General features: G+C 37.2%; 2 protein-coding genes across 2 annotated transcripts in view; one reads left to right on the forward strand and one right to left on the reverse strand.

Moving 5' to 3' along the window:
* The window catches only part of BLNK (B cell linker), a 105,446-nt gene that overhangs the window by 62,931 nt on the left and 28,820 nt on the right, over positions 1–13,695 (forward strand). Inside the window, 1 exon segment of the mRNA XM_042792125.1 lies at positions 11,188–11,253. Within this exon segment, the coding sequence (XP_042648059.1) occupies positions 11,188–11,253 (66 nt within the window).
* The window catches only part of ZNF518A (zinc finger protein 518A), a 59,387-nt gene that overhangs the window by 1,676 nt on the left and 44,016 nt on the right, over positions 1–13,695 (reverse strand). The window contains exon 4 of the transcript XR_004407394.2: positions 2,559–2,682. The gene's annotated coding sequence lies outside the window, so the exon portion shown is untranslated. The remainder of the gene's footprint in view (positions 1–2,558; positions 2,683–13,695) is intronic.

The following is a 13,695-nucleotide window of genomic DNA, read 5'->3' on the forward strand; positions in this document are numbered from 1 at the left end:
TATAAGTCCTTGGTCATTAGAAAATAAAGAATGTATCTGCTCTACACAGATTTTTTTTTTTCTTACATGTTCTATGTGGCTTTTAAAATGATTGCTGCATTAGAGGACTGATTTTAGTTATTATACAATATCTTTTATAGTCTAAGTACCCTAAAGCATGTTATAACATGATAGATAAGCAAATTTTTCTTTTAGAAAGCAAGTATCACTGGTTTTATGTGCTCAGCAGACAAGAGAATTGGAAAACTGATGGAAAACAGTGGCTGCAAGTGGCAGTGTTTTCTCATTTGGCTGTAGGGAACCATCTTAGACTTTTGGTTGTGAAAGGAATTTATATACTGTGTAAATAAGCTTGTTTTGTTACAGCCATAGTAAATGACTGAGGGGTAAAAGAAGCTTGGAAATTCTGTTAGCATCTTTATCCTCATCTGTTAGTATATAAATTTTGGTCAAGTTCATTTTCCAGATATAAGCAAAGCCTGATGTGCAATGCTACAGGTTTAGGACATCAACATAAATTATATACTATATAGTAAATACTTTAGAAAGAATTCAAATAATGCATCCTGGGGCAATAATATGAAAAACATGAGTGTATATAACTTCAAGCTTAATGCAAGGGCAACTGGGTGAACGAGGCTGTGAATACAAGTGGCTATACTATATGGCTAAATGATTCCTTCGTGTCTTAAAATATAGACACTGTAGACATCTCTGCAAGAAGTGCAGAGGCAGCTAAGTGATACTGAAACTGTAGTTACATGGTCAGTTAAACTTGGCATAAGTCTGAGCTGTTGCCAAAAGAGTAGGTCCCTTCCTTCCACCCCCCCCAGTGCCCCTGCTCGCCCTGCCACCCCTCTCTGCCCTCACACTGGCACTGTGGTTCCCATGACCATGTGATGAAGCTGGGTCTGACCTGCTGATATCCAAATTGGCAAAAGGAAAAAGAAGTTAGTTTCCCAGCTGGAAGTTCCATGATTCATCATAGTGGAGTAAGCACTGAGGGCAGAGAAGAGCAGAATTTCCCCTTCCAATGGCAGCCCATGTGGGCTCCATTAAAGTGGCCATATAACTCTAGGGACCAAAATACCTCTCCAAAGTTCTAACAAAATTTGGTAGACTTTGGTACAAAATAAACAGATCCATGAGGAGCCTCTGCCAGTGCCACCCCACATCTATGGTGGATATAATGCTTCTGTAGCTTGAGCAAAAACACTTTCGGCCCAAGAATATCAGTGTCAAAAAAATGCACCCATTATCCTATATACCCCTATAATTTTGATTCTAGTCAGGTGGTAAAAACACTTCAGCTAAAAGGAATTTAATGTGAAAGGCATTCAGTATAATAATTTATAATAATGTAATGCTAAAGGCATAAAATACAACATTGCAATTTTTGCTATAAGCATTACATGACATTAGCAAAAATATACAGAGGAAATTAATTGCTACATTTCAGTTGTTAATGGGTAAGAAAAAAATTGAAAGTCAAAATTATGCTTTAGAGAAGAAGAAGAGAGAGTTCCTGTCTCCTTCCAACTCAGGCATTTCTGTAGAGAAACTACCTGGGAGAGGAAAAAAACCTTGCCAGTGAATGGAAAAGGAAATACTGGGCCATAAAGGACAGTTTAAAAAACATGATGAAAGTCCAGTTACAGGGATTTTTCCTTTGCCCTTATGCATGCTGAGCAAGTATGAACAGAATCAGTAATGCTATACTTTTTTAATACAAATTTTGGCTCCACAAAATGCAATGCAAACTTATAAAAATACTAAAAATATTGATTCTTTTAACTTCCTACATCTACTCAGTGTATCTAGAACCTATATACATAAAAGCTACTGTCTTAGAACCTATCTTAGTGATTTGCAAATACTGGGCATCATTAAGATATCTGGGGTTATTTTGTCTTTAGGAGTAAGCTAATGGGAGTGTTTAAAGTTTAATGCTTTATCTAGAAGCTCTACTCTGTTTTATTTGGCTGTCAGAGCACTATTTGGTAGAGCAAATACAGACCATTATGCATATAAATGTACTTTTGGTTTAAGGAGAAGAATTAAGAGGCTGTTCAGAAAAGCCTCCCTTTCTCTAGTGCACATAGCACCCTGCCTTTGAAGTATTGAGCGCATGAAGTTTTGTAGACCACTGACAACCACCATTTCTTAATCCTTTCAAAGTCTATTAATTTACTGGACTAAAATCACTACATTAGAAATGTATTTTAGTAGCAATCTTAAATGACACAAAGACACTAATGAAGACTGCACTCAGATCATGAAGTAAATTTATTAATTTCATGACAGTGTTTATATGCCCATGTTGGCAAGACCTTAAAACAAAATTTAAGTACTTACCTAACTTTAAGGTCACTGAAGTTAGACATGTGCTTAAACATGTGGCTAAATCTTGGACAAGCCCATTACAGAGTGTCGTGGTTTGGGCAAGACACATAGTTAGACATAGACTTTTTTGATGTCCTTTGATAGGTGACCAGAACTCAAGTGTCAGAATTGAAATTTGTAGAAGAGGTAAAAGGAGGAAAACCAGAAGAACTCACTTCATTGGAACACCAAATCAAAATTAAGCCTTCTTTATTCTGTGTTCCATTCACTCAGTTTTCTTACTTTTTCATCTGTTTTCATGTCCTTCATGTGCCCATAGTAGTCTTTCAAACAACATGCCTGCAGGAATGACAGAAATGTTATCTCACCTTTTTAAAAATGCTTGTAGAATTGTGACTATAATGAATGTTACCACTGACAGGTGGTAATTTTCTGGGTCCATACCAAGTCCTATCTTTATTCACTTCCCTGCAATGACTTTGTGCTTCCTCTTTTTGGTGAAACATAAAAACCACTTTATACTTTTAACTTTCTGTCCTTGCTCTCCTTTACCTACCAGGCTGTAGGGTACTAGTCCTTGAGGGAGGTACAGTACGTAGTTAGTTTTGACTGGAACTGTATTTTAGAGTAGCCTAATGGGTTTAGTTTCCTTCTGCTGCTTGCAAACCTTTTAGAAAAATGGAGTAAGACTTGTGAATGTGGCTTCTATGTGGGTTTTTTGGTTTTTAATGCAGACAGCTGGTGCATAAAAGGAATCAATTAACTAAAAAGACTTGGAACAGGGCAGGTCAGTTACAGAACAGAAAATATCTTTTAATTTTTTCTGTCAACAAGTGATATGCAGTACTCAGTACAGAAAATAACTAGCTATTATATGCTATTTACAGTATCACTATTATTCAGTTGGGATAAAGGGGAAAGCAAGCACGACAAGAGGGAAAAGGTGTCCAAACCTGAAATATGTTCAGCTGTTATTAAATATCTATATATTTTTTTAAAGTTGTACTAAAAAGTGCCAGGCCATCACTGCTTTCTGATATTCAAAAAAAGCTGTGAAGTCCGCAATAGTAGTAAAGAAAGATAACGGGAACCAGGTCTACTATTCTTCTCTGCTAAATAAAAGAAAAATGTAATTGCAGAAAATACTGTACAATTTAAACACATGAAGTCTTTGGTATTAATATACTGTCCATATATACTCAGAACAAGCCTCAACCTTGATCTAAAATGAGAAAGCAGTTACACCCAGCAGTTGGTGTCATTGATAGGGCTTTAGTTGTCTCAGTCCCACTGATAAATCTGCATAGGTTCTTTCAATGCACAGAATTCTAAGTCACCTCAAAGTAGTAATGCTATTTAATTTCACGTTAGGGCTGATTTGTGTCAAAGATGTATTATGCCTTTACCTGCTACATATTTTCATTTACTTAGTCTATGTTAGCGCTTAGAAGAGAGATTGACAGCTTCATTGTGAAGATTACATAGAGGGCATATGAAGATGAAAAGTATAATCAGTATTTAGCCTTTCTGTGCTTCTGTGTGTACCATATAAACACATACCTGATCTAATTGTGGGGTTTGCCTTTAAACAAAATAGTGTATGATTGAAAAGTGATCAGAATAGGATGTTATTCAGACTTTAAAAAAAAAAAAAATCAACACTTTTGACAAAACTATTTATAGTCCTTTCATGCATCTCACAAACACAGCAGAAGACAACTCATCATTCTTTCTTCCTCTCAGATAGGTGTCTGTAATTGACCTTTCCCCATAAGCAAGCCTCTTAACTTTTTTTCACAGCTTTGAGATAGCTTCACAGATAAAGATCAAAAGCTGAGTGCCTTGAACTGATGGTTTGGTGTCACAGGTTACCACCTCCAGCTCCAAACTTCCTCCTGTCCTCTCATGAAAGGCATTGCAGGAGGTGGGCTGCAATAAGCGCCTGGAGCAGATGAGAGGTCTGTCTTAGACCAGCAGCAACCAAAGCTGTTTATCCGATTGTACCTCAAGAATTCAGCTATGTCTTTAAGCATTATACGTTCATAACAGCCATTGAAAACACCAGCTCCAACCCAGCTAGCTGATGCCAGCCTGCATTTCCTTGCAAAGGGATTCCACTCTCTGTTCCAGGTAGTATATGATATAGGTGAGTGTGCATGTGGAGATCTGGAGCACCTGAAGGAGGCCTAATGAGAGGAATTAGATGCTTTTTGTATTTTGGAATTTCCTTTTGCTTTCTACTGAGCAGTTAGAAGGAAGGTGGAAGCAGATAAAGTTGTTTTATATAATTAATTAGGTTGTTTCAGATGCACAAAACTGTACAATTAATACTAAAATACATCTTAAGACACCCAGTTCATGGACATACATGTTCTTCCACAAAGACTGTGTCAGGAGCACTGTGTTAATGGGAGTGTATTGTAAGAAAGGTGGTACTTTTCTTGTTCATTAATTTAGTTTGAGAAGATAGTTCAAGATAAGAGCTTCAAGCTTTTCAAAATCTCAAGTGCTACTTTTACAAATCCCCTTCTAGATGAGTGGGGTGTGTGTCATGTCCTGTCCTCCCCCTTATCTGTTGTCTGTCCATCCCATCCCCCCCAGGAAAGAGCAGTCTTCCCCTTTGTCCAGGAACAATAACTTTCTTAATTTGGTCAACTGCACACCTGTTTGTAAAACTAAAGGCTAATAGAAACACAAAATAGAGAGCAGCTGGAGGAGAAGGTAGAGGAATAACTGTGCTGTGAAAAGCAGTAAAGGAGGCAGCCAGGCATGCTGTCCTTCAGTTTCATGTTTTAATGTGTTGGGGTTTTTTTTTTTAAATAATGGTGCTAGCTATAGTAATTTTTATTTTTCTGCTCTTTAAGTTTTGGGTTTTTATCTTCTAATAACAGCTTTTATTCTCCAAATTTCATTCCTCACTTTGTTTCCATGTTTGTGATTCTTCTCTATAAAACTTTATAGCTGAGGCAGGTGGTGGTTTTTTAGGATCTTTTTGGTTTAAGTCTAAATTTGTACTTACTAAATCCCATTCTAGGTTTGCAATGCTAAGCATTTGAATTTGCCTGAAACACAAGAAATAACTACTTTTTGTTTTCACATGATCTGTTATGTTGCCTTTAAGACAAAAATGAGGGCTATACCTACCCTATGGTTTTACTTTAAGTGAAAGGAGGTAGTAGTGATCTTCAGAAAATAGGACTTGCTAGACACAGAACTAGAGGGTGCCCTGTCAGTGAGAAAAGGATGTACCCCAAAAGATATAAGAACTGAAACTGGATTGCAAACTGATTCACAAGGTGATGTTTTTTTGTTTTTTTTTTTAAATTCTTATTACTATTTTGAAACCAACTTCATCAGTTAAAGAAATAACTGACATTAGGAGGAGGAGAAGGAATATGCAGGTCACAATACTGAATGTGTCAGTATTGCTTACAACGCTTCTGTTGCAGAACTGTCTGAATATATCCTGTTCAAAATTCTGCCCTTTTCTTAACTAAACTAACTTGTCTGTCAGCGCAAATGGGAATTTTTCAAAAGGCAGCACAGAATTCAGACAGTCCTGTGAACACCAGGAATTTAAAGAGGTATAATTCTAATTCTCCAGATGAATGGAAATTAGTATGCTTGTAATACAGAAAACTTCCTGTGATTCATTTAAAACTGGTTTTTGTTTTGCCACCACTCCCTACTGATGCTGCATCCAGACCTGTCTCCAAAAACATTATCAGCACCACTCCCAACTGCAGGCACACACGTCTGTGCTCACAGCCAGATGTACCGAAGCAACTGCGCCCCGTGTTCCCGCCCCAGAGACCATGAAATATATTCTTACAGCAGAGGGGCGTTACTTGCTATGGGTTGTCACTCCCCATGTGACCCAGGCAGCTGTACAGCTAAAATACTGATAACCAGTGTGTGCACTGAAGGTCCAAAGTACTGGATTCACTGTGCACACATAGAGGAACTGTGCTGTTCATGCGCATAGGAGAGCCCTCCCAGCTCTTGGGAGCAGGGGAGGCCATGGCCACTGAGGAGCCATTCATGCCAACTGCTCTGAGCCATAATATACATATTTACCTAACATATATTTACAAATGTCTTCACAGATTTATAATACTGATAAATACCACTTCTCAAAAAGTAGTCTAAATGGTGGGAGAACTCCTTATTACACAGATCTGTCTGAAATTAAGATAGACTCCTCTTTCTCAAGTCTGGGGACTTTGTATATCATCTCACATCTGAGCTGAAAGCTTATTACACACTTTATTCTTCTTCATATTATTTATATTTTTCCCTTTTAAAAATTTGGAAAGCTCTTGTGGGATAACTTGTATGCAAAAGAGCCAAAAGCTTCCAGCTGATGTTTGAGAGTGGGGATGTGTCACAGGACAAGCCCACCCATTGCCCTTCGCTTGACATGCATTCCTCATGCCCTAAGCTGTAACCAGATCAAAGACAGGGTGGTTTTGTTTCATTTTGTTTTCTCTCAGTGCAGCTCTGCCAGTCCTTGAGTGCAGCTAGATATTTTGTGACACAGCAAACTATTCTTTCAGGGTGTATTGTATGTGTAATGTTAAACCTTTCCACCTGCCTTTATGTATGTATTGCAACAGTGACCCCTTTGTCAATACATCTGACGGTCCTGAAATGCTGGAGGTCAAAATTGATAAGATAAGAAAAATAGCAACACAGGGCTAAAATGTGTTTCCTTTTAGGATTCATTGAACAGTTTTTATTTGTTATTCCCTCCAACATGTAGAATTTCTAATGTATTTGTAAGAAACCTAAAACTTTTTAGAAGCACCTAGAGTCAAGACTTGCAAACTTGTCATCTGCAGAAATCTGAGAATCTATTCTCTGTGCAGCAAGTTCCTGATCAAAGGGTACCATTCAGTCTAGACCTGTCGCAATTAAACTGAATCTCAAAATAGCTATCTACTGCTGAAAAGGGTTTTCAAAGATTAGCAGTGATATAGGCTGCACCTTCATCTGCAAGCCTGATTATACATAAAAAGCTCTCAACCAGGTTGAATGAAGAGTTGATGCTTGTAGTTAAGAAACAATTCTTACGTTTGACCTCTTAATTATCTTTGCTTACAAGCATTTGATTATTTTAATTTACAGTGTTAGCTGATAGAGGTCCTTGAATGTTTCTAGTATCTGTTCATCCCAAGAGAATAACTAGAGAACAGACATTAGTTGGTAACAAGTTCCTGACTCAGCTGTGTTGTGAAGAAAGCGGACTTCAGGACCCTGAAGCAGGGGTTGTCTACATTGAGCCACAGTAGCCTCCATTTCCTAGATACTCTCAGGGCTGCTGCTCTGCTTAGCGCCTCCCACGATGAACCTCTTTACTGCTTAAGACAATACTCCAAGTAAACAGAAGTATTTGAGAGCTAGTCACATAAGCAGATCCAGGCAAAACATTAAGTGTATAAATGCTCTTCTGTGTTTCACTTTCTTTATCGCTCTGGAATCACCTTTGGGCTTGGTTTGAGACCCTTAAGATTTGGAGAATCCTTTTGCTATAGGCTTTGCTATCTGCCTCTTTACTGTCTCTCTAAAATCACAAGTCAGACAGCTCTTTGTAAAACTTGTCAGTTGTAGTCTATCATATCTGCTGGCACCTTGACAAATCTTGGCCTCTAGCCAACAGGACAGACTGGTTCTTGCAGCTTGTTCAACTTCATGGGTCAAAGGGGATTTCACTTGAACTGGAGATCATCCATGCTTTGACTTCCTACACTTACCAACATACAGTGCACTGGTTATCTGCTTATTCTCACAGGCTTGGTACAAGTTAAGTTATCTGGAGGCATCAAATTTAAGTATTGTAGCAACTTCTACAAGAGCTATGTAACTTTAACAATTGAAAAAAAATCACACAAATACATACTAGATACTCTCTAATTTATCACAATTTGTAACTAGAAAATGAAAAGGGTCCCGAAAAAGAATGAGGAATAAGAGGCAGAGATTTTTAGGAAATGCAATTATGCAAAAATAGGAATGTTTTGATTTCAGCCCATCTGCATGGGAAAAATAACTGATAACACCAGTAGCGGTACATGAGATTATCTCTAATATAAATGCTTTTTTTTTCAATGGAAATACATATTAAAATGCTCTTTTAAACTATAGTCTTATTCAATGCACATGGAACACCAATGACAGTCCAATCAATTCACCTAAATATGATCAAATAAAAAAAACTGTTCTGGATACTTGTAGTTATAAATTTTGGGGTGGGTTTTATTTGTGTGTGTGTATGTGTGTAGATTTTTTTTTTTTTTGAGATACCAAAGTGACAATACAAAGTAAAATTAGTCAAGTGAAAAATTAAACACCTTTTTTCAAAATAAAGCCGTAATTTTGCTATTGTAACGATATATTGATGTCAGAGATGAGCAATAAGTAGTATTCAGATCTAAATCTACAGGTACACTTGGGGGGAGGGTGTTCTATCTCTAACAAAGAATAAATATGGGGAGGAAAATAACTAATGCTTACATGCATTTCTAAAGGCAGGTAAGCCTTTTTGAAAAGAATACAGACACTTGCAGACAACCATTCTCCCTCATCTAGAAAGAAACCGTCTAAATCTCCTCTCATTCTTTTCATTCCTCATTACTTTTCATTTATAGACACTGCCAGGTGCCAGCTGGGGCACAAGACAGAAACAGTAAATTGCAGAAGATGGCTATTTGTGATGTTTCAAGCATAACCAGAAGCTGAATCTAACGGGGGGGGCGGGGGGGGAAAGCACCACAGAAAAGCAGAAGTTCTTCTGAGATCTTCACCCCAGATTTGCAGATTTAATGTATCTGGTTAGTTTAGGTAACAAGCCAAGCTATTCTTATTGATGCAGTGCATTGTTGCAGGAAATCTCAAAACACTTTGCTGTGCATCCGTTTCTCACACCTATAAGTAATTTATTATTTTGTATTGGCAGGTAACACTATATCCTCTTGCTGTAAATTAATAGTATGAGTTTTGAGCAAAAGTTAGATGTGCTTGTGAATTATTTGTTAGTCGTTATCTCTTTTTTTTTTTTTTTCTGCCAAGTTGAGAAGCTAAAAAGAACAGGTTGAATTGTTTCTTAAGTAAAATTGGGTAAAGATTTAGGCTCTAGGAATACTCTTTAAGTATCAGACCCATCAGACCCATGACATAGCCTCTCAGAGCAGGATATTCCATGCTGTTTCATTACAGGACTGCTGATAATGTGGAATATACTTCAATTCCAGCCAACATACTGAAAGAAACAGGTTTTTCTTTTCTGTTAATAAATATTAAGACTAAAATTAAGCTTTGGTTTTTATTTCAGGATTCCAAAAAACTTAGAAGTATTCTGTTATTTTACTGTTCTTTTTAAACAAGCCTCAAAGTGGGATTGATTGTCAGTAACTACCACAATTGCTCTAAAATCAGTAGCAGAGGTAGGAAGGTCCCTTTCCGCAAAAACCTAATACTTAGCTGCCACTTGATGCCTTGAGTGGCTACATGTCTGCTCAGCCTGAACCATGGACTCAGGCAAACAATCACATAATGTTAGTACAGTAATTTTCTGATTTTTGTTTATCTAATTCCAATTTGCTCTGAAAAAGTTATTTTAATTTTTAAGAGACAGCTATAATTACTGGAAGATGGAAGATAGTTTCTTTTTAGTGAAGCTCTATGCATTACTCAACCTTTTGAATAATGTTTCAAGTTTAAAGAAAGCTTTAAATAAGGGAAAGGATACTTCGATATTTGTACTTCTCTTTGTAAGCAAAGCTTCCAAGAGTCTTCTGGTAGCCTGATCATGCATCAGAGATGAGGTAGGCAAGACTAAAATGTGAAATGACATAGACAATTTATAATAAAGAAAGCAAGGCACAATTTTTTTAAGCCTTTTCTGAAAAAAATCTTTGCTTTCCTTTATTAGTTGTGATAAAATACTCAGTTCAGGTCTAATAAGAGATTTAGTTTAGGTGAACAGGAAGTACATACACTGTGTGAAGAAACAAAATATATATATGCATTCTATAGAATTTTCTAGTGAAACCTGTTGGAAGTCTTATCATACTATAAAATCAGTCTTTTACAGAAAGCTGTATCTGTGTTCCTGACACTGACTTATTTTAGTGGTGTGGTTTCTCAAATGAGAAGGGAAGTAGGATTCTAAATTATACTTGCTGAGTGAAAAAATGAGTTATTTAACTTAAATTGCCTTAAGTGAAATTATAATGAGGTCAGTATGGCTGATGAATAAAAACAATCTGTGATTCCAGGTATCAGTCCACGTAACTGGAGTCCCAAGATAACAAGTTTTTACAGCTCAGAGTCACAGATACTCTGATAGTTTCTCAGATGGCCTGATCCCGTAAATGTATCATTCTCCCTTTTCTATTATAACTCAAACAGTATGGAATTGAGGTAAACTATCCACCAGTAAAATGACTTCTATAAGGTTAGAAATCAGAGGGCATTCCCATTACAGATGCAGAGTGTTGTAAAGTCAGTTCTGAACAAAATGTTAGCATTGAAATATTCTGAACTATTAATTTAGACAATGATATTCTTTCCTGATGCACTTACTCTTAAATTGATTGTCTAAACTGCACTTAATTGTATTAAGGAGAAGGATAACAAAAATCAGGCCAAAGAGCCCTGTTAAATAGGGAGGAAAACTTCATACACAAATGATTTAGCAACTAAACTACTTCTTGAACATATATTAACCATTTTTGATGTGTGAAATATTACTGGAAATGCATTTCCTGTATTTTTCTTAATTTATATAAATGGGTATTCAACCACATGGTAGTTTTAATGCCAGCTTTTTTTAATATCTTACAGGAAGCTTCAAAAGATGGTGCATGACATCAAGAAAAATGAAAGTGGAATAATAAACAAGTTCAAAAAGTAAGTTTGAAATGCCAATCCTGCTTTTATCAATATGAGGAAGTTCAGATTGCTAGCACAGTGTATAGTACTTTAGTGATGGGATCCTGTTGTTCTAGAGGAGTGTACTTCAGCATATGTAAAGAGCTTTAGTCCAGATTGCAACATGCAGAATTGTCATCAGTATCGTAAGTATCACAGAGTAGTTGCAGAACTGCCCTCCAACAGGAGGTTGTGTTGGTAGCTCTGAAAAACAGTATTTGGGTAAAATGCATTTTTCTTACATATTCTTTGGGAATGATCATTGCTTGTTTTTTGGATGTATGCCTTTCTCCTCAGGCCATTGTTTAGGCTACCTGCTGCAATTAAGTTTTAATTTAAGCTCCACCTTGAACCAACTGGTCAGACATCATAGTTAGAATTCCCATAAAAATGCTAAGTCCTCCTGTGTTTCAGTCCCATAAAACTAAACCCACCATTACTTATCATCCTTATTCCAGTAAGAAGCACTGAACAGCATGCATATTGATGTCACATGCGTATTATCATAAAATATTTATGTGTATTTATACATAGAAAGAAATTCCAGTAATTCTGCATCCTTGTCAAATGAATACACTATTCACTGTTTCCAGTCAAACATCTATTTAAACCAATTAGCTATTTAGCACACTTTCTCTCTTTCTTAATGCAATAGCTCATTTGCATTGAACTTCTATTTGGATGCAATTTTCTCATTCAGATGTCTGTCTTTACATGGGTTATTGACAACAAAAGTACTAAGAACTTTTAAAAGTTAATTAGTACACAGTATCTGCAGTGTTTCCAGGACGACCCTATTAAATTCTAGAACTGCAGCTCTCCTGCACAAAAGGCACGTGCAAACACTGTTTACAGTTGTTCTTAGAGTGGCCATGGTGGCTCAGTTCAAGGAAAAGAAAAAGTAAGGTTTTAACATGAGCTAATTCTAGGTACAAAGCAATCAGTAGGCTGGTGGGAGAAGCAGTAGGGCTTTGCCCGGTTTGGCTATGCAAGAGCTCTGGAAAGCCCGGCTGGCTCAGCTACTGCCCTGAAGCCCCGGGGGTCACAGGGAGGGGGACAGCCGCTGTCCCTGGCAGAGGAGAGGGATGAAACACTTCTAGGAGCAGCAACAACTACCCACCTGTCCCATTCCCCAGGTAGGAGCAGTAACCTTAGCCTGCAAGCCTTCCTTTGTTGCCTATCACAGCTGCGTTTCTGTCCACAAACCTTGAGCAGGCTCTGATGGTAACACCTGATACACCAGATAGACTCTTGAGATGGCTTTTTTCCTTTACTCATCCTCTTTCACTCTAGCCCTGCTGCAGTTCGCAGTAAATCACAGTCATGGGGTATATATACTTGTTATTTCCATGCAAGCACAAAGGCAGATTTTCCATTAAAAGGACCCTCTTTCAACTACTTCGATTTTCAATTTAATTTGAGCATGTTTTTATTTTTAACACAGTGTGTATGTAAATACACCACTGTGTTCAGAGGTCAGTCTGCAAAAAGCTCAGTTTCACCTATGACCTGCTCAGAGAAGAGCTTATAGGGTGTTAGGTCTTTTGGTGGGTTCTTGGAGGGGAGGGAGGTGAGTGGGACTGTTTGGTTTTTTTTTTGCTGTTGTTGCTTTTTAATAGAGGGTGGCTTCCTACTTTACAGTAGTAGTTTAAGTGTAGTTAATGTTAATAATGTTGCAGTGGGTCCAATTCAAATGCCGCAGACAGGAAAGCAGACAGTAGAAACAATAGAAGCATCTCAAGTTTGTAATTCGAGTCAACAAATTGTCTCCCACAGTTGCCTGGATGTGAATTCTGCTGTTAACCAGTATTGCTCTGTGTGTCCTTCCCTGAGAATAAGAGGGGAAAGACAGACAAGGGAAAAATAATAACTAAATGTAGCCGAAGCTGGGAAGGTTAGAGGTGGCATCATTAAATGCCAGATACAAGATTGCTGCTGTAACACTGCAATTCTTTGATTCTCTCAAGATTAAAAAAAAAAAAAAAAAAAATCACAAAAAAGAGCAGGCTCATAAAAACTCTTATGACTGCAGCACAAAGCTCACATTTCACCTCCCCCAACTATAAGAATACAGACTGAGATGTAAAAAAAAAAATACATACAATAGTCTTTCTGATATTTCTGTGGTTCATCTGAGTCATATTAATCTCTTCTACAATTATGAAGATCAGAAGTTTACTCTTTAAAAAAAAATGAAGAGGAAATTCTCACATTTGCACATGACTTCAGAAATCAAATCTTGAACCCAGTATATAATGAGACTTGCAACAAAATCATGAGGTGACATCACTGATAAAGACATGTACAAGAGATGCCAAGCTTTGCAGAATTAGAAGTGTCTATATTTCTCTGAATGTGCCCTTTGGGGGCTTTTTGTTTGATTTTTAGATGCTTTTTCTAAAGAATGCAGTTATCCAGTTG

Source organism: Tyto alba, unplaced genomic scaffold (genome assembly GCF_018691265.1).
Source record: "Tyto alba isolate M040663 unplaced genomic scaffold, T.alba_DEE_v4.0 Super-Scaffold_1, whole genome shotgun sequence".
NCBI lineage: Eukaryota > Metazoa > Chordata > Aves > Strigiformes > Tytonidae > Tyto > Tyto alba.